Below are 21,773 nucleotides of genomic sequence, written 5' to 3'. Positions count from 1 at the left end.
ATTGTTTAAGACACAGACAAACCTGTATTGCGCATATAAGCGCATGGGCTTCTACCCGAACATGTTTACACAGCCAAAGATCTTTTTTGCAGCAAATTTTCGCTTATAAGCGCATGCGCTTATATGTGGGGAAGTACGGTAAGTATAGGAAGAAAAGAGGACCAAAGAGCTAAAAGTTACACTATAGCGTCCAATAACAATCAGCTCATGAGATAACGCAGCGTAACTTGTAGCTTTTGTATCTTTTCTTCTTATAAATTAATCTTTCGCTCTCAACCCAAGTCCAACATAATGTGATTTTTTTCTAGTTTTGCTTCAGGAAAGTGATGGTAGGAAATTTCAAAAAATGTGTTTATTTCTCGTTGGAAATAAACGAGAAATTTTGCGGTCAGGCGGCACTACCCGCAAGCGTGATAATGTTACTGTGTTTTTCACACATTTCTTGGCAAGGATCAACAAGAAAGGAAGAAGTATTCGGTTTTCTCAGGAAAAATCTGATTTGTAATGCAGCAGGACACATAATGATTACATTCTATAGTGGGAAGGAAATATCAGGGTAATCGCATGGCAAGTGCAGTTTGGAGCATTGCTATGTCCTTGGTCCGATTGTGGAGGTATCAATAGGTTTAAATCCCAGTTTCAGAGCAGGCGAGTCCTTTGAAAGTTTGCTGAAATCAAACGATGATGCTTTGAGGAAGAGAGGATCGGCAATGACACTGTTCTTGTCCTTGCCATGTGATTGCCACTGCATGGGATACGAGTCAGCGCAAACACACACACACACACACACACACACACACATACACACACACAGGCACACACACACACACACACACACACAGGTGCATGCACGCACATAAACCCAGGCACACACACACACACACACACATGCACACAGACGCACATGCACATGCACACATGCACACATACGCACATGCACACATGCACACACAGATGCACATGCACGCAGTCAAGAAAGTGAAAACCAGTACTGTCGGAGTGCCGAAGAAAAACACTAGCTAGAATTTCACTAAGCACAGCATTCCAATGTAAACATTGTGACTGCCACTTTCAGATGGATGCATCTGGTGGAAATACTGGGGATAATTTACCTCTAGGAGTACAAAATGCAAAATCTGATAAGCTGGCTTCATAGGTTTGGCTCACGAGGTACACAAAAGGAAGTAAAATAGGGCTGTTTCGTTGTTACTAGGAGTTTCAGGATACTCTCAGAAACAACAAAACAGCCCTATTTTACTTCCTTTTGTGTACCTCTTGCGTACTACGCTCTGCCTATTACAGGCATTTGAGCACTATTGCCTGCCTCTATGTCTAGGTTCGGCTCACAATGCCCATTCTCCTTTGTAAATCAGCACCAAAAAGCTATGGAAAGTAGTTGTTATGACTACGGGTGTAAACTTGCGGCAATTACAAATCAAAATTTACCTGTGCGAAAGTAGACTTGGAGTTTGGAGGGAAAAGCACGTCAGTATGGCTGACGGTGTTCCAATAAACGTTGTTGTCAAATGTCTGGTTGGAAAATAGAAGATCTTGAGGGTTCGATGCAGACATCAATGTTCCATTGGAGATGTAGATCTGGAATCGGAATATGCAGAGTGATACGGTGGTTACTTAAGGAAAGGCCCAGAAATACACAGGTGGACAATGGGAAATGCAGATTCTCGTATCAAAACCTCAGCACAAGCACATCCCCATGTGCATGAACAGGGGTCATGGGCAAGCTGAATTAGAGGCCGCAGGACTGTAGAGAAACTAAATCACCGCTCTTCATTCCATGCCGTACTATGAACATTTCCACATGAGAGATATTCATTATGCACCGAAAACAAGATAAATGTTTTTCCAGGAACTAAAAATGGAAGTATCCGGAGGAGGAAGGAGGAAACTGTAGTTATCACCAACCCTCACGCCGCTACCGTGTGCGACCTGAGGTGGGCGCCCTGCCATGCAGTATGGAACTGTCCTCAAGCTAGTCACGTATTTGGCAGCCCAGTGAGCTGTCTACCGGATCGCAGCGTTTAGAAGCACCAAATGCGGCAGGGCCAGTCTCAGGCTGGTCACGTAGGCGGTAGGCCGGCGACCGGCAAGGCTGCATTCGCTTTTGGATCACCGAAGTGATACAGGTGCTTTGACTGCACCCCGTGGCGCATCAGGGAGGCGTCTGGGGCCCAGGCAGCCCGTAAGCGCACCACCGTATCAGGTATGCGCAGGTGGAGCAGCAGGGCAAGATGTGTGAAGGAAACTCACCATCATCCGGACGACTGCATGGTTGTGCGACTTTACACAGCCGGCACTCATTACTTGTTATTGCTTGCAGAAGGCCAGAATTTTTTTTCTTTTCGCTCTTAACAGTTAGGGACTCAGTTGAGTCAAGCTGGACTCAGCATATCAAGTTTAGAATAATACAAGAAGCACGCTATCCCCAGACAGTTGTGTGGTTATTGTGTGAGTGTATATGCAGGAGTCCGCGGTCACGTGAGAGGGGGGGGGGGGGGGTGATAAAAGAAGGGAAAGATGACAGCTACACTATAGCTCAGTGGGTAAGCATCGCTGGCCTCAAGCGAGGATCCCTGGTTTGAGTCCTGGTGGTGCCAGTCAATTTTTTCTTCAGACATTTCCTGTTTGTGCTTTACCCTCAAACCAGTGGGTAAGATAAGTACTCACAATATTCCTCTCGAAGTTGAATGATGTGAAGGCTCCAGGTCCCGATCCAGCTGGATGCCGGGAGGACTTTATAGCACTGTCGTAGCTACAAAAGCGGAACGAATAGAGTGTAACAATGAATAGAGATCAGAGGAATAAAATGCCTCGGAATGGCCCACTATAATGTACTCACTGTTCCCTGGCCTGGATTCCTATACTCAAGTAAAAGAGAGAGAATAACCGACGAGGAGACAATAATCGTAAAATAGAAATGAATTTAATTAATTGTGCACTCATAACCATGTTCTGTTCCATTTGTTCTTTTCCTTTCTACATTCATAACCATGTATAAAACATGAAACTCGGATGTTGAGCCATAAATAAATGTAGAAGAGAAAAGGACATATGGATACGAGTTAAGAGTAACTCTCCATCACTGTAACATGATACTTTATACAGTCACTTTCTGACTGTATAAAGTATCATGTTACAGTGATGGAGAGTTACTCTTAACTCGTATCCATATGTCCTTTTCTCTTCTACATGTATAAAACAATTATTAAAATGAAAAAATTCCAGAACGTTTTCTCGTGACCATCACCAATGGAACATCGTCACATGGTAGGAATCACTAAAGCAACCAGTTATATCGCTTGAATAATATCACAAATAACGTCATTAAAAGAGGGAGAGAGGGGGGGGGGGTGCAGATACATGTAGCTTGCAAGCAAAGTATGTAAAACGATAGCTGATGCTAGATAGGTTAGTTGCTGTTGGCCATGGATCTCGACTGCATAAGCAGTGGCAGGAATATTGGAAAGGGATATGAGCACTCACCAAAAGCCTCCAGTTTTATCTGGGCATGGTATGTGATGTGGGTAGGCAAAGATGTTGTTGATGAATTGGTTGTTTTCACCATAATGCTAAATGCAGATATGACAAAAAGAGAACAGCGCCATGGTATGTAAAACATCTCACTGCTGGAATAATTCAAGGCAGACGCAAAGAACAATGTACATCGCAATAGTAACTGCCTATTTTTGAATTACTGACCAATATAGACTCGGAAACAACGATAGAATCACAGGCACTGCTACAAATCTCAACAACTGCCCAAAGCAACCTCAAGCTTACCTGATGCCAGCAAGCAGCTTTTGTATGATACCTGCACACAGTGAAAATAAAATTGAGATCCATTCGCAGATATTATCTTATGTGGGTTTGTCATAAAGCCCCAGTGAACCCAACAAGTCACCAGAATTCTATTGCAGGGGTGTAATACACCAGGATATATCGCCAAACAAATGGCGAGTGCTGTACGAAAACTTGTTTGAATCCTAATTTTTTCTACCCTATTTCTTTCCATTTTCATCCTTTTATTGCACATTGTCTCCACTGTTTTACATTGCATGAACAAATGTCGATTCAGCTTGTCTTATTGATTGCGAATAAGAAATGTAATATGAGCAATATGGGCTTGCCTGCAGCTTTATTAATAACAATGTGCATACGTCTGATTTGGGAAGGAGTATTACTGAGTGAGAAGACAGCTAGGAACGAGAGAACGCATTAACTTTGACTCAACTTACGCAATATTATAAGCATAGGTCATGTTGCTGCTACCTTCATCAGTGTAGTAACCCCATCCACCATAGCCGTAACTCCACACATCATGACATAAGTTATGTACCACCTATAGAACACACAGTATCAAATTCCAACGGCAGTAACAGGGACTACACAACTCAGAGCAGATTTTGCACCAAAAAGGACCCCACTGAGTTGGTTACACTGATTTCACGAGTATAGGATTGTCAGGAGGGCAAGTAGCAGCTTTCATTAAAAAATTAGAACGTTACACGGGTTAGCGTACAGGATTGGTCAAGAAAAGCATTTCCGCTTCCGTAGGACGCCACCACCCGATGATCAGGCGTCAGATGCGGCTCCTAAACGATGGGGGAGGGTAGATCAGATCCACCAACCAGAGGCCAAAGGCTGAAATATCATTAACCACATCCATGCTTTCATAGCTTTCATAAACTAACAAGTAGTTCGAAATCCCAACTGCCACATTGTCTCTCTCTCTCTCTCTCTCTCTCTCTCTCTCTCTCTCTCTCTCTCGTCGGAAGATCCACTTTTCTGAGGTACTGTATGTGGGGCTCCGTTTATTGAGGTGCGTTGAAATTTATTCTCTTTATCTTATTATTTCTTTTCTATAATTTCCCCATATGAGTTCCTATCAGTTGCTGTGAACACCTTGAGTGGAGAGCGCTTGCTCGAGCGTTGAACCGGGTTCTTAATCCACCATACCCAGTTCGCAAGGCTGGGCGGGGTTGTGAGCAGGCTTTCATTTCATCTTTTCTTATTATTTCTTATTATTTCTGCTTTTCATCTCATTACAAAAATTCTGCGCTTTTTCTCCATCTGCGCATAAAATCTAGACTGACAACCTGCTTGTTAAATCATGCACCTGCTTTCAGGCGTAAAAACCCTGTTGTAGAGGTCTCAGTCCTCATTTGTTAGACTTACCTGTCTTTATAAATGTAACTTACTCTCTCTCTCTCTCTCTCTCTCTCTCTCTCTCTCTCTCTCTCTCTCTCTCTCTCTCTCTCTCTCTCTCTCTCGAACACCATACAAACCGAAAATTCAAATGAGCTTGACTTCATCTCGTTTTGCAAGGCGGGAGAGAAGCCAGTTCGCGTTCAGCCCAGACGAAAGTTGGTTACGACTGATCTCCTGTCAGCGGCCTCAGACTGGAAACTTCTTGTCGACTCAGTTAGTGCAAAGATTTCTTTCCCTAGCTGTGTTGCACTTACCACCCTAAGACCAGATATAGTTCTGTACTCTACGAGTCGTAGGATTGTATTCTGGATGGAGTTGACAGTTTGTGCTGAGGACAGATTCAGTGTCAGTAACTCGCGGAAGGACAGGCGGTATGCGGATCTGGCCGATCAACGCCGAGCAAACGGGTGGCAGGTCGTTTCTTTTTCGGTTGAGGTAGGTGTGCGTAGTTTCATCCCGGACTCTCTTCGGAGGGCTCTGAAAGCGCTTGGGTTTTCTAATCGAAGAATAAAATTTATTTGTAATTTGTGCAGTAAGACGTCTCTGCGAAGCAGCTACATCATCTGGTTGCGACGTCAACAAAAACACTGGTCGGAAGATCCACTTTTCTGAGGTACTGTATGTGGGGCTCCGTTTATTGAGGTGCGTTGAAATTTATTCTCTTTATCTTACTCAATCTGCGGACAGCATGCTGTTTCGTTCTTTTTGAACTCATCAGCGCAGCACAGAGAAAATGAGGCCGAACCTGATAGCAATGAAAATAAAAATTTCCAATCAGGCCCGAACGTACCTTGCCAGAGTGCTCAAACTGACAAGTCAGTGAGCTCTGCATAACGCAAACAGCAAAGGCACTACCCCACGCAAGAGTGCTCAACTGCTACAAGAGCAGGAGCGAAATACTCAATCTGCGGACAGCATGTTCTTTCTCTTTATCTTATTATTTCTTTTCTATAATTTCCCCATATGAGTTCCTATCAGTTGCTGTGAACACCTTGAGTGGAGAGCGCTTGCTCGAGCGTTGAACCGGGTTCTTAATCCACCATACCCAGTTCGCAAGGCTGGGCGGGGTTGTGAGCAGGCTTTCATTTCATCTTTTCTTATTATTTCTTATTATTTCTGCTTTTCATCTCATTACAAAAATTCTGCGCATTTTTTTCTCCATCTGCGCATAAAATCTAGACTGACAACCTGCTTGTTAAATCATGCACCTGCTTTCAGGCGTGAAAACCCTGTTGTAGAGGTCTCAGTCCTCATTTGTTAGACTTACCTGTCTTTATAAATGTAACTTACTCTCTCTCTCTCTCTCTCTCTCTCTCTCTCTCTCTCATTCACCATATAGTATAGCATGGGAGTATAGGACAAGCTCAAATAGTGGTATCGCATGGGAGTATATGATTTGTTCAGAAACATACCTGTGCTCCAATCTGAACACCCAAGGAGTAGACACATCCCATGTCGCTCAGATCGCCCATTCCTATATGGTGGATGTGATTGTAGCTGATGATGTTACCTGGCGAAGATGTTGCTGCATATCTGTAGGGGCAAGTTAGTGGGAGTATAGCACAACCAAAAACATTTTGGTTGAGGTTTGAGAGAGTTGAGTGCTGTCCTTGCTGTGAACAACTTGATTCAATCTAGCTGTGCTACAATACAAGAAAATTTGGTCATGAGACATCAAAACATGCCTACTCTTCATAGTGTTCTCAACACTTGCCGTTGTGATTGTGCTTTTTGACGCTGTCACTAATAGCTGGCCCCGGAGTCAATCACGCTCACTCCAGTTAAACACTCACGTCGTAGTTTACCAGTAGTTATCAGGAAAGAAATATTATACACACTTAGAATGCAAAGAGATAGAAAGGCAACAAGAAAGAAGAAAGCAAGGGAACAAAAGTCCGGCAACCGGCAGCCATGTTGTAGGTCATTAACCAATCAGCAATCTACGGAAACCGGTCGCCGACGAAATTCTAGAAACATTAGCATAATTAACCAATCACAGTTCACAGCTCTGGAACATTCTGGAACAATAATACTAGCAGCCAATCACAGTTCACAACAGTCATACGGGTAAAGTGGGGAAATACGGGTTTAGCCATACACGACTTATACATTACTCACGAGCGACTCACGGAAAGGGTAATAACATGCAGATACAAATACGCAAGGAGAGAAAAAATGTAACTAACTGCCCAACTTGGGGTTCGAACCTAGGAATCTGTATCCACACAAGCTCTACAAACATAAATACTCTTCTCTCGCACGGAAAGGTTATTATAATAACATGCAGATACAAAATACACAAGGAGACACAAAATGTAACTAACTGCCCATCTTGGGGTTCGAACCTAGGAATCTGTATCCACACAAGCTCTAAAAATAAATACTCTTTTACTGCGAAAAATATACTTTCTATTAAAATGCAACTCCTACACTGTCACTAATGGCCCCGACATGAGTATGTAGTGCCTGGAATTTAATGAATGGATACATGTACACCTAATCATAAGGCCACTTATAATAATTAAGCGAAACAATTGCCAAAAGAAGTTTTGGCACTCCAAGGGGACCTCTTGCTGTGGTGGGAAGTATGTGTGTGCGTGTGATCCGCCACAGAGCGCAACAGTATGTAGTCGATTTGTGCGCAAACTGCATAAGTGAAGTAATCAGTGAGTGCACTTCAAAGTACTCTGAATAAGATCAATGAAACCAGTAACAATAGGTTGCTATGTGCTATGGCGGTGATGCGTTGGAAACACATCTTCCCTTGGCCGCTTTTAAAGGAGATAGAGCATTAGAGATACCGTACTTTTCCGGTTGTAAGTCGACCTTTTACGACTAAAAATAGAAGGAGAAAGGGTGGGGGTCGACTTACAACCGGGATTCGACTTATAACCGGGAACTATCAGTATCTTGCAAAAAATTACCTGCACTGCATGCACGAGTGCACCATGTGTACACATTTTTGCCAGTTTATTGGCATTTTTCACGGATTGGGACGGTATACCCTCCAACAAGGAATGTTTACCTGATTTGTTGATGTGTTAGTGGCAGGGAGTGGTTAGCAATGCTTCGATGGGTGAAAACTCTAAAACGCAGAATTGAGACCTCCAGATACGGGGGTCGACTTATAACCGGGGTCGACTTACAACCGGTAAAATACGGTACTTCACAATACTAGTATGCACTCACCACCGTGCGACATCTTCAGCTCTAACCCTAACTTACCCCCATGACCATCCAATTGAGACTCCAGTGTAGTGAAAGTGATGGATGTGATTGTGTGTTATTGTGTTGTGGCCGGCCATCTGAAGCAATACTCCGCAGCCCTGCAGGTAGCAATATTGTATGCATTCACACGTACAGGCCAATGCTGGAATTCATAATTATACACAGCGACGAGCAACCATGGTCATCCAGCAAGATAGTATATTGCAGCAAGTGAGCAACATCACGAGCAGAGTTTCATCAACGACAGGAGACTATTAGATAACGGGAATCTCACCTCTTTGAAAATGTGACCACCGTCTGCAAGCGTGCTGTCAGTCAAAGTGTTGAAGTTGGTTTGAAGATCAGGGTCTACAACATGACCAGCTACGTGCACACATTAAAAAAATAAAGCGATAAAAATCCTAGTTTTGACATTTCGAACCCGAACCAGAATGGAACTAGTCTGATTTGATTTTCTTTTTGCCTATCAGAAATCTTGTGAAAATGTGACCTCATTGGTGTTTGTAAATACGCAAAGTGTGGCAAAAAGGCATGGTGCTTTTCTTGAGTAGCCCTGATATTCCCTCAGCATGCACGAAAGGTTTCGGAGCAACACCATGAAGTGAGTAGTTGAGCTATTGCTCGGTTTCATCTATAATCATTTGTGTCCTACTTGTATGATGGCCAAACACTAGCACAGTTGCAGCTTACCTCGGCCAATTCTCACTCCACCAGCTCCAACATCATATACCTCTACATAGGACAACGTATTGTTACTGCAACCCTGTGGTGGAGATCAAGCACAAGCGAACATTGACATCGTATCAATTTACCGAATATTTTCCACAGAGGTAGACTGGTATTCTGCTGTAAGCACGTTAGCACTGTTGTACTTTGAAGTTCAATTATTTACAGTCGACCTACCCTTATAACGATAACCTCTATAACGATATTACCCTTATAACGATATTTTTCTGCCAAACCAAATCACTCTATTGACTTGTGTATACAATGCCTTACCTCTATAACAATATTGCTATAACGATATTACCCCTATAACGATATAAAATGGGCTGACCAATCGACATTTTCCATTTTATAACAATATCTAGCAGGCAACATGTGGAGCCCACTATCCAGGTAGGGCAAGCTTCACTTGATAAGTCGCCGGGACATGGCGAAATGCAATGGGGGCACCGGTGGGCACCTTACTGTGCACATAATGTGCATGTACGTCAGTTTTTTACGCTATGAAGAGTGTAAAAAATGAACAGAATTCATGCATTATGACGTATGTGTATGAAATGAACCAGTTACCCCTATAACAATATTACCCTTATAACAATATTTCTTGGTGTGACGCAAATATCGTTATAAGGGTAGGTCGACTGTAGTTTACACCAGGTACGGGAAGCACCTGTGGCAACTGTAATATAACATGATGTGGGTTTCACTAGCGGGCTGCTCATTCCAGTCACCCTTGTGTGTGTGAGGATGTGGATTTAAACTGGTATATGCCTGTGGAAGCGGAATGGTGGTTCTTGACCAGGGAGTTGTACGACTCCTTGTTCTTGACCTGCTCGGTACGCGAACCCGTCGAATTAAAAAAAAAAATTATATGCCTGCGGTGGTCTGGACACATTACAGGTCAGCAGACAATGGGCGAGTTCGTGATCGCAAGTGGCATAGACAAGACTTGGGTAGACAGACAATTTTCAAAATGTGAGGTTCAAATGCACATCCTAGAGTGATAGGTCGATTAAGATGCACTCCCCCTGAACATTTAAAAATGTTAACAGTGTGTCTCTCTGCGCACTCATGTCTAGAAATCACACAGGTTGCATATCCGGTGATACTGAGAAACAGTTGTTTGGACGTGTGTACGTGTGCGTGTGAATCTACACCAACCATCAACACATACACGATCTTGAAATATTTTTTTGGATAAATGATAAAAGCAGTAAAGAGTACAATTGATGCAGACATGGCCAAACAACATAACAACATTATTGATTATCTTTCTCCACACCAACTTTACATAAAATAATGATAAAAATGCGACAAAAGCACAAAAACACCTCACTGACATGACCCTACACGAGTGAGGCTTCACACATGTTGGATTTCGGGTGTCGTGAGTTGTGTGGCTGAACACTCTTTTGAAAATTTCACCCCCTACACATGTCCGCCTGCCGCCTGACCCGTGTGGCGTGCATATTAATCTACAAGATCTGATCTCATGTTGAGTCCCTAGATGCTACGACTCCCTGGTTTGCAAAGTTAGCTGTTACGACTGCCTGGTTCACATCCTATGCTAGATACTATGATTTCTTGGTTTACAGGGTGTGCTCATGTTGAGTCCCTAGATGCTACGACTCCCTGGTTTGCAATGTTAGATGTTACGACTGCCTGGTTCATATTCTATGCTAGATACTATGATTTCTTGGTTAACAGGGTGTGTGGTTTTTTTACAGAGAAAACGGACGTAATACCTGGTCTAGCCAGACTCCATAGCCTCCAACATGGGCAACATCACACATAGTGATCTCACAGTTACTGCAAGAGAACAACACACCATAGAGATAGATATAGGAAACAGAGCAAAGTAGCTCGGTGTCAGTAAACCTTCTTCTCCAGCAGAAACAGTTTTCATAGCATAATAATCACCAGGGGAGGTTAGGTCTCATTCGCAGGCATGTCAGCACAAATGAACACCTGTTGTCAGTTCCAAACACAAGCCTCCTGGAGGAGGAGAAGATCTCTCTTTTTACCTCGCAAACTCCATGCGGATGGCAGCGGTTGTTAGAAAATTGGCTGACTGATCACTGCATTCTCCTGCAAAGCAGGTACTGTAGTCAGCAGCAGCATGAGCAAATGTCAGGCCACTGCAGAAACAAGGAGGACAATTGGGAGAAGGTGCATTGTTAGAATCCACACACGTGAGATGGTTTGTTATCCATAACTCATTACTGTTGTGCTAAATCCTAATTCATCAATATCAGTGATCAACTGTTGCGCTAGCATCATACCAAATTGAAGCACACTCCACCTACTATGAACTTGGCTCACCAGCCGTTTAGCTTGTACCTGCAAATCCCATCTCCGTTTAGCCGTAAAGAGCAGTATGGAAAGCCAGCATTATTTACTGCATTTCCATGAACTAGTTCTCCCTTCATCCAGTTGAAACTATGCATACGTGCCTACTTTCCCTGCAGAGCTCTCCCAGTATCCTTTTCCTGCAGAGCTCTCCCAGTATCCTTTCCCTGCAGAGCTCTCCCAGTATCCTTTCCCTGCAGAGCTCTCCCAGTATCCTTTCCCTGCAGAGCGGACTCCCAGTATCCTTTCCCTGCAGAGCTCTCCCAGTATTTCCAATGAATACTAACTGTTTACATGCACCATTAGCCCGAGCGAGCCTACTGGTCATGCCAGCTCTCTTTACCAGGCTTCTTGCTGCCTCTCTTTATAGCAACGCACTTCAGTGTTCATAGTAAAACCTTTTGGCTCTATGTTGCCTATACTCTTGTTGTATCAATTTTTAAAGGTACTTTCCCATTGCCAGTTGAAGTCCAATTCCCACAGTTTCTAGAAGAAGGTGAATTCAAAAACACTGCCCAGGGATTTTAACATGGATACATCTGAAGCCCGGATGGTATGGCAATGCCTCATAATATCAGTTGTGGACTACTGCCCAAAGCGTGTTCCTATTGGTCACATTGCTTTCATCCTGGTGCTTGGCCCTTGAAATTCATCAAATCAACAATCAGATTGGCGATGGATTTTAAAAGCACACCATCATATTACACAGTGACCGAATGTGAACTCACACGAATGCAATGTTGGCCACCTTCTTGTCAGAGCTTCCCACCACGGTCACAAGCTCAGTCAATCTAGGAACAATCTGTGCAGTATTAGCACCAGAAAAATATGTTTCTACAGTCCATTCATCCAAAATAGTCCCGCTGGCTCTTCAAAGCCTGGTTTTAGCCAAACCTGGCTGAATTTCTAATTCCCTGACCCTGACAGGGAATTAGAAATTCTGCCAGGTTTTGCCAAAATCAGGCTTTCATACCTTGCCACGTTTGAGGCCAGAAGTCCAAGGATAGGCTGTCCTTGGACTTCTGGCCTCAAATGTGGCAAGGTATAACTGCACAGATCACACAATGCAGGGTACATGCATGCTGTTATTTCGACGATACCCACAAGTGGATGTGGGAGACACCAAAAGGTTAGGGTTAAACTTTCCAAAAATCTCCCGACCACAGATCGAATCCATTGAAGCATTGGTGTATTCGTGCACTACTAAAATCAATGTCAGCTAGATGAGGTGTTGATCGCAGTGACACCAGGAATGATCCGTCTGGAAGAACAGAAATTCCACTCTCGTCAGATTCGTGATGTGATGGGTTTGCTGAGCACAGAAAAGAATGCTCCACGATTTGCTCACTGACTTACAGCTTGCATTGATGGAGTCTCGCCTTCCATTGGCTGGTATGTAAGCACTCGGCTTGTCCTGAAAGTCAAACAAGAACATTCCAATTGCACAAGGGGAATAATTAGGAGAGGACTCAGCTCTTGCGCACTACACTGATTACTGGCCTAATCAGTGAGCATGCATCACTATACAGCTCAAGGACTGACACAGGATCTGGCATATTCACGTAACCCTGAGCTGATGTCATTGAGCATGATTCCATAATCACTTAGAATGATCAAGGCGCTCTACCTAGCTGAAAATTGGACCAACATCTAGTCTTCATCTCTGTTCTTGAAGGAGAACATATTGAGAAATATGCTAGTGTTGTGGTACTTGATCTCACCATCTCAATAGTTTACCTTTGCAAAATGTCAGGCTGCCAGTGCTGTGACTTACTCATCAAAGTGGAATGTCCCTGGCTTCAGAAATTGCTTCGAGTTCTGCAGTATGTAGCGATGACCCGTGGCAGGTGATGTTTCCCACCTTCCAGCCACTGGATTCTTTAGGTACACTGTGCGATTTGATGGATGTATGGCCGTAACCGGATGGACAGAAGCAGTCCTGGGGCAAAGAGAAGCAAAACGTGTGATCAGTATGGCTGCCCAGTCGGGTGATCCGTGTTTCCACCAGTGCGTCTTTGTGCTCCGCCCGTACAACACAGCAAACAACAACAGAGTAGCATAGCCAGTCGCTGGCAATGGCGAAGTTCTGGTCCTATCAGGGAAGTAGGCCACTGCGAAGTGACAACCATGTTGGGCTGTGTCTGCTTTGCGCAGACTCGCACCGAACCACCATGATTGTCATGGCTACACACAAAGACACGTGCTTTCCAACTCTCTTACGACGGCCGTTGGAAAGCGTAACATACTGTAGGCTACAATCGAAAGATACTCTGAGGACTCTTTTAAAGCAACTTTTATTCATACTGTCTTGTCAGTTGTGAATATCTCAACAGTTCTCCTACCAGTGCCCACTTCATTCCTGATAATGGTTATTTCATGAACGATTTTGATATTACCAGATAATGGTAGTGACTTTGGCGATGAATTTAGAGGAACGGTGCTCCCCACACCAGAGAGGTTCGATGGACTTCTCGTGTGCTCTGGATGGCAGTCACGAGTCAGTCAAGTGTCAAGGTCTAGCTGGTTTGGAGGTGACAGCGTTGCGAATAACCGAGGGTCTTCAACGTCTGTTCTCGCCGTCCAGGAACGACACTGGCCCTAGTTTGTACTAAAGGAAAGTTCGCCTCATCAGTGTTCGTCCTAACGAGGTTTCACTGTAGTGCTTAGTTCTTCTCAATCCACATACTCAAGTACACTGCTATACAACCAGATACAGACAACGGAGGAAGTGAAGGGTAGTAGGCCGCAGCCAGGTGCCACGATCGCTGCTAGCCAAAAATTTGATTGAAAGTGTAGAAGTTTGCCGAAAAGAGACCACTTGCGTTCGTGATGGTGTTGGGAATATCAATGTGGTGAAATTAACAAACTCTTACCAGATTTCATAGACAATAGCTTCTAATCCAGTTTCTTCGGCAAGGCTTGCAGGCACCTGTTGACCATGAAGAGAAAACATTTCCATACTTCAGTGATCTTACAGCAACCAATGTCAAGGCGCATGCTCCGAAAAGTCTTCTGAAATTTTCAGACATGGCCCATCTTCAGGACTAACTACTTGTATCATAATTATTAAAACAGAGAGGTTCCAGGCTGTCCAAGAGAGTGTATATAAACCAATACTGATCCAGATTTCTCATTACTGTTTTCTGATGATCGCTTAGTGCGTGAAACTCGGAGTAAAAACACTTTCTCTGTCCTCCTATTGTTTGTATCATAATTATTATCGAGCTGTTTGCTCTTAGGACGAGCGGTGCCTAAAAAATGCAGCAAAGAAGAACCGCTTTGTGCAAAATAGTAGGCTAGGTATGGGTGCAGTGACAGCATATTGTATAAATGGGTGCTGTGACAGCATACTGTATAAATAAGGCTGCTTCAACTGCCTGCATGAGAGAAGGGTGGAAAAAGTGGGATGCATCAATTGATGGGTGAGAAATGTTACACCTCTGGCATGGCCTTGTGTCACCTGCAGGTCCATGTGGATGAGAGCATAGCATCCCGTCCTGACTGGTCGAGAGGAAATGTTAGTTCCTTATACCATGGCACTCAGGCTATGTCACATATCTAAGTCCTACATTTACTAAAAATAAATAAATAAAAAATAAAACATTTACTCAATCTGCTAAGTCCTAAAATATCTCTCCAGTATTTTTCCTACATTTATGTAAAATATCTCTGCAGTATTTTTTTCAACTTGCCTGGCCTTCTTGGTAGGTGAAGAAGTTGGGATCTGCCTCAGATCTCGCCAGAGCTTTCCTCTTGTATGCAATGTAGTCAAAGTCATCACCTATGTACATGCACGATGATAATAATAGGTTTCACAGTTTGCATATAACTCTGTCAGAATTAGTTTCCGCAACCGTAGGAACATCACCACCATCAAGGATGTTAATTAAATCAGTTAGAAGGCAAGTAGATCAGGCCTACAAAAAATTGGCTAAAGGCCAAAAATCCCACTCGCCGCACCAATTTTACAATCGTGCCTGGCTGCAAGTTCCCAATTCACGAGTTCCCAAATGACTGTGGGTTGCAGCACTGTTGGATAATTTCCAGTAGACTTGAAAGCAGGACTTGAACGTAGTACCCTCTCTTTCTCCGGCATGGTCTTGGACCATCCCGATATACCTGATTGCATGTCCTAGCAATTTCCAACTACTAGTAACTATGAAAGCTGCGCCTCGGGATTTCCCAAAGGGCCAATGGTTCGAATCTGGGTGATACTAGTAGTGAGAAGGCAATTGTGTGTAGCGGCCTGACTCTGACGCTTATGTCACTATCACACCCTAAATATGCACAGGAAGGGGCATATTCTAGCACATGAGTACCTTACATGTGTATGGAGTAAAGAAACACTCCATAGAAATTCAGTGCAAGTCCTCCCTACCTGTGTCCATGGCCTCATCCAGAGAGAGACCGTCGCCGAATTTTTCATACTGCATCACACCTGTGTTGGATATCATCCTTCGTTGGCCGTTCACAAACAATTGTCGAACTGATCTAGAGAAAAGATCAAACCCCCCAGTTACAGACACACAATCTCATGAGTCCATCCGAACAATACTTTGGGCAAAACAAAAATGACCTTTTTCGCGTCGACAAAGCCCAAGAAACCAGATTATGAAACCAGATTATGTCGGCCGAAAAACACTTTTTTGGACAATTCTTTTCGGCTCTTCCTATCAACGATCCTGAGGCCTAAAATAGATGTGCTAGTAATGGACAAAAGCAATGCAGATAGTGTACATACTCGGATGTGTGATATGCACATGGTATGGATCAATGTCACAGTTGACTGACTGTACTGAGTCTTACATACTGTGTACTCCTGACAACATGAATATCTACTGCATGTGTGCACAAGGCATGATGCAAATTTGTGCTTTTTGCCAGCTACCTAGGCTATAGGCCCTGAGTCGTACATATCCCTAACACAGGTGCAGGCATGCACCTATCGTCTATACTACACCATACACTACACTGCGGGCAGACCGAAAAACGGTTTTTGAATTTGAGTAGAAATGACCCGGTCGCTTACCTCCACCGTGAGTTTTAAAACATAATATCAACTTTTATTCCGCTTCTGTAGCTTTTTTTACCTTGCTCATAGCGCAGATTTAGTGAAATCTGGCCAAGATAATGCGGCCACAGACTCTTAGTACATGCCTCGTACGGTACTACCCATAATCTCCAGAAAGGTTGATGGCCACAGAGATTCCGCCTTGGGCAAAAGCATGCGGAGTAGCGCACTGTTGTTTATGTACTCTTGACAATAGTGTACATCAATGTAGCCGCATTGCTAAACATACTCCTAGGTCTAACTGCACAGCAAAACTCAAAACACGCAATCCTAACATACATGTACAGTCATGTATGTTCGGCCTAGGGTTTGTTAGATCATAGGTGTGGTAGATCATGGGTCTGTTAGGTCATAATAACAACCTCGGGGGAGGGGAGTGTGGGGGGGGGGGGGTAACACTTAGATAATAATATTATAAGACATTCAGCTCCTTTCAGTGCAATGGTTTTGTTGAATTCTGATGTATTGGTAGAATCACAAGCTATTCCAACTGTCAAAGATTTCATTCAACAAGCTTACTTCAGTGTCTCAGGCAGCTTGGCTGTCCAGGTGTTACCGGCTTTCACCCAGTTCTTTATCAGATGGCCACCACTGATTGTCACAGACTGAGCAATAGTAAACACGGAGACAGCAGGTACATGTACAATCAAGTGACAGCAATACAGGACTATCATGCAGAATGACCATACCCGGGACGTGTCACACGGATGCTTGGTGGTATGCACGTATCCAGAATTTGTGTTCGCTGATTCACATACCACAGGCAAACCACACAAGGTGACATACTATAGTGACCGTGTTGATTCAAAATACTGCTGATAAGCCAGCACAACGACTACTTCCTCATCTCAGTCAGTCTGGAATTTGCATTAGGAATGAGTGGATTCATTCATTCCCACGTTACCTTGGTTTGGTCGAGAGGTCCAAACACAACGAACGCGTTACCATCGCCCGATTCCTCTGCAGTTATTTCCACGGTATTCTCCAGGACAAACAAGGATCCTGCCTCACTAACGTTGACAAAGTAGAAATAGACCGCGTTAGCCAGTTTTCCGCCGCTGCTGTTACGTAAACTTCGGACTTCGGCCAAGCAGCGGTCAATTGTAGCGAATGCGTCCTCGAAACTCCTGCCACTTTTCGAATCGTCTCCGCCAGTGGATATGTAGTAGTTCAGAGGATCATTCTCTCTGGCTACAGTCTTGCGATCGAGTGGGTAAGGATTAGCAGATGCCATCGCGACACTCAAGCAAGCAAAGGCCATGCAAAACATTATAGCGAATGGAGAAATGCTGGCCATCTTCAACATTTTCCCGCCTGGTATGCCGCACAGTGCCACTACTCTTGAAACTGTCGTCGATCACGCAAGACGCTCCACAAAGTTGCTCTCAGTAGCTAGAGCAGCAGATGATTATAATTATCGGTGTCCAGGCGAAAATGCTTTTGCATAGCAATTATTGTCTTTATTGATCTAGGAAATCAAAAGGACACTACTAGTACTACATTGTCTGCAGTAATGAGTACCGATACAGTCATGTCGTAGACCTCAACGAGTAGTAGCTGATTGTTGAATGTAGCAGGTCCGGTAGATGGCAGACGTGCAAAAAAACTTGTCATCTTTTCAGTACACCTCCAACTCGCAACACACAAAGACGTGAAGTCCTTGGCTACACCACGTACAACGATTGTTTCCAAATGTTCACCCAGGGCAGGAGGGCATCATCAGCTCATTATTCCGATGTTCGCCTTTTTTGTGTAAACTAATACCATTGAATACTATGAATACTTGATTTGAGTTCTGTATTACATACTTCGAACTACATGCATGGCTAAAGGTTAAAAAGTTGAATAAAAACCCACTCGACTGTGGGTTGCAGCACTTATCTTCGTTTGACCAACTCTACTATAAAGAACTGAACTCGGGTGGTGAGCCAATAGTATTCATGTAAGAGAGAAAGGACCAACAAGTTACTAGTTATGACTAACAGGTCACCAAGGTAAGGAGACAATTATACAGTCAGATAGTGCGACAACAAGGCACAAAACTGACAGGGATATTGAGTAGGGCTGAAACGATTATACCGAATAATCGAGTACTCGTTTGATAACTCTAACGATCGAGCAATCGTTTAGATTACCGATTACGATTATTTTGCGTTTTTTTAATTTTCAATTTCTTACGCACTGCACGCGCGACTCGCCTTGTTACATGCTGTCAAAATCGAAAAACAGTCCTACATTGTACTGTACAACGAAGCTGGAGCATGAAGCTCAAACTGTCGAAGGTCAAGGTCGCGTCCGGTCTGCATACATAACACTTTTTTGTGCAAAATTGTGTACATATTTCCACTTTTGGCCATTCTACGTACATATTCCAGGTGCGGCCTCTTAAAGATTATAATCGAATAATCGATCGTTATGATAAAGAGTAATCGATTGGGCTAAATGGATGATCGTTTCAGCCCTAATATTGAGACATTCAACGACCTGACACCTACAGTTTTATGAGAGTTTTATAAGCTTGTAGCTCCAACACATCTTCGAAGCACAAACCAACAACAACCTTCTAATAAGTATTCAAATTGGCATAGGAATATGTACATGGTGTGTTGGGTTCACCTGGTGGAGATGCCTGCATTATGAGTACACGTGACTCTGATACACATGTAAATGTTGAAAAAACCTCCCAATGCTCAAAATATGTGTAAACGGTTGTGATGGAATTAAATTATTTTTGTAACTTGTGCGACATAAACTATCTGCGAAAGCCAATTAGTTTTTTTTCTTGTGTGCCTAATGATACATGTAAGGCATAGGCAACACTAGACGTCTCGACTCGCCGAGTCTGCTGCAGATGGCTATGGATCAATAGTAATTTCGTTTGAGCAGCGTGTCATCGTGTTCCAGGCCTTGTCCACCGCCGTAACACAACTAGTGTACAGCATTTCAGGTGATAAGTGCAGACTGCTTTCTAAGGCTGTTGTGTCGTTGCTCACAGTGGTACGTGGCATTGCCAGCACGGGGACAGTTCTGTTGTAGGCCGATATTGATACAATGGATACTTCGTAATGGTGGATGCCCAGCCCGACATCGTAAAACCCACTCCAGGTACACTTTAGAGTAGAGAACATGTCCGGCAACGTTTTCTCAGCGCTAGTCAAAACATGGCTGACATATCCAGTGTTAGGAGCACTCAGATCTACCAAGAATTCCTGAGTTGTTGTTGACTCCAGACTGGCACCATTCATTGCCTTGACCCTCACATCATAACGATGATTGTCAAGGAATGCTCCATCTGCAACTAGTGGGCTATCCTCAGCTTGCACAATGTGCACAGTGCAAGGAATAGAAGGACAATGAAACTCCGAATAGTCCTGGCGAGAGCATACTTCCCGGGACTTAGTCGTGTCACAGATCCTCCAGCGAAGAGATGCTACATGGCTCTGAGGATCGCTGGTGTTCAACAAAGTGAACGAGAAACTCAATGTTCTACTGTTCAGCACGTATTGCACATCAGACAAGTCTCTGGGCATGCTGAGTGAAATCAACCCAGGATCGGCAGCTGAGTCGTCGGGCGTGATGCCATCTGAAGTAAACCTGGACACAAGCCCCACTCTGTTAGCGACTTCAAGTGTGCAGTAATACTTGGTACCACTGACCATAGTGAGGCCCGTGGCTGTGCATCGTCCTGCGATAACATCAACGGCAGCGCATGGACGAGAAGACAGAATATTGCCAGTACCGATCGATGTCCCTATAGACATTTTGTAGCTGTTGAGGTCAACGCCACTTTCAAGATCTCTGATACCAGCAACTGCCCAATGAACAGTCACAGTGTTCAGGCTGGACTGGTAACTATCGTCTAGACGTGGATTGCCACCTACCCCATCATGTATCACGCCACCAAACACTGGAGCGGTATTGTCCACCAGTAGGGGAGGTGATCGTGATGTCGCAGAGTTGTTGCGAGTATCGTATACAGTGACTGACACCGTGTATATCTCCTTGTGAAGTAGACGGGCATCCAGGACAACGCGCAGGGTTACGTTACTCTCCGAGAGAATTCTTCTCGTGATGGTTCCATCCATCAACGCAACTGCATCCTCGCTTTGGAAAGTGGACTTCATGTGGAGGAGTTGGATGGAGTAAGTTAGGTTCCCGCACAGTACGGAATATCCATGTAATTCAACCTGCACTGAAGAATTGCCTGTCATATACACTCCATTGACAAGACTATGATTGAAGGCATGTACGGGGCCTGTTGGAAGGCTGGAGCCATCAGGTAGCTGTTGAAAGGCGATTGAGCCCATGCGTATTCCACCTAGGAGTTTCAAAGTGGTCTGCGGACAAGATGCTGAAGTTCCAGTGCAATATGTGTCCGGATGGTCGCATTCGTCTTGATTGTGATAGCATATAGCTGACGTTCCATGGTATGTTGGTACACAGCCGTCAGGAGGTGCACTTCCATTGCATACGTTCGTAGCCATGCACGGTCCTGCTTTTAAACAGGAGTACAGGGTTCCACTGCACATTCCAGACACGCATCTATCATTGTACGTGCAAGATCGATCATCATTACATCCTGTCCCGTCAGCCATTCTTGACCATCCATAAGGATTTTGATTAAAATTGCATTCGTTACACTTTCGTCCAGGTTGTGGCGTGCCTTCTGCATAGCACTGTCCCCCGATCCAGCATCCACATTTGCCGTTGATAGCACATCCCTTGACATTAGCACAGTAACCTGATGCACTGCAGGCCTGGCAAGGTGATACACACTCATGTTTGTAGTTGTATCCTGGCTGACATTGACCATGCTGGTTACAAATGTCTTTCCGCGTACAGATGTCTCCGTCAGAGCAGGTCGTGCCATTCGGTTCATTCTGCCAGCTGTTGGACCCTCTGAGCCCACTGTTACAGTACTGCAACAACACATACAAATGTACATGTACACGCACGCACACATGCGAAGAAGGATGATTGTAGGTCTACATGGCCAGGATTGCATGTTGCATGTTTGGGCTGGTGAAGGGAACATCAACACAATGCACACATAATACTATGATTCCCTGCTCTGCTGGAATCTATTTCCCATTGGCGGCAATCAAGTCGAGATCACGCGTATCTTTCCTATGACGGTTTTCTACAAGCACTTGTTCTCACCTGACAGTCCCTC

General features: G+C 44.1%; 2 protein-coding genes across 2 annotated transcripts in view; both read right to left on the bottom strand.

Moving 5' to 3' along the window:
* Positions 1 to 227: 227 nt before the first annotated feature.
* On the bottom strand, positions 228 to 18,047 carry LOC135805110 (uncharacterized). Its single transcript, XM_065319108.1, has 20 exons — positions 17,505 to 18,047; positions 17,120 to 17,205; positions 15,908 to 16,020; positions 15,222 to 15,310; positions 14,403 to 14,458; positions 13,304 to 13,468; positions 12,886 to 12,943; positions 12,258 to 12,331; positions 11,205 to 11,318; positions 10,926 to 10,989; positions 9,145 to 9,217; positions 8,729 to 8,817; positions 8,452 to 8,552; positions 6,639 to 6,759; positions 4,254 to 4,357; positions 3,799 to 3,829; positions 3,502 to 3,587; positions 2,686 to 2,770; positions 1,447 to 1,596; positions 228 to 745 (listed from the first exon to the last, which is right to left on the bottom strand). Exons 1-20 carry the CDS (start codon positions 17,904 to 17,906, stop codon positions 590 to 592), a joined length of 2,217 nt encoding a protein of 738 aa, XP_065175180.1. The 5' UTR covers positions 17,907 to 18,047; the 3' UTR covers positions 228 to 589.
* A 291-nt stretch (positions 18,048 to 18,338) lies between these two features.
* LOC135805109 (uncharacterized) overlaps positions 18,339 to 21,773 on the bottom strand; it is an 8,304-nt gene continuing 4,869 nt past the window's right edge. The window contains exons 4-5 of the mRNA XM_065319107.1: positions 21,761 to 21,773; positions 18,339 to 21,519 (exon numbers count right to left, since the gene is read on the bottom strand). The exon at positions 21,761 to 21,773 is cut by the window's right edge and continues 236 nt beyond it. Coding sequence (XP_065175179.1) covers positions 19,456 to 21,519; positions 21,761 to 21,773 — 2,077 coding nt within the window. The 3' untranslated portion in view covers positions 18,339 to 19,455. The remainder of the gene's footprint in view (positions 21,520 to 21,760) is intronic.

This window comes from Sycon ciliatum, chromosome 1, assembly GCF_964019385.1.
Source record: "Sycon ciliatum chromosome 1, ocSycCili1.1, whole genome shotgun sequence".
Classification (NCBI taxonomy): Eukaryota; Metazoa; Porifera; class Calcarea; order Leucosolenida; family Sycettidae; genus Sycon; species Sycon ciliatum.
Note: the sequence above shows the minus strand (reverse complement) of the source record. Positions and strands in the feature narration are given on the sequence as shown.

Coding starts and splice junctions, on each gene's coding strand:
- LOC135805110 (XM_065319108.1), bottom strand. CDS start 17,906: ATGTTGAAGATGGCCAGCATTTCTCCATTCGCTATAATGTTTTGCATG. Junction 16,021..17,119: donor AAGCTGCCTGAGACACTGAA/GTAAGCTTGTTG, acceptor TCTTTTCTCTAG/ATCAGTTCGACAATTGTTTG. Junction 12,332..12,885: donor AGACTCCATCAATGCAAGCT/GTAAGTCAGTGA, acceptor AATACTGCACAG/ATTGTTCCTAGATTGACTGA.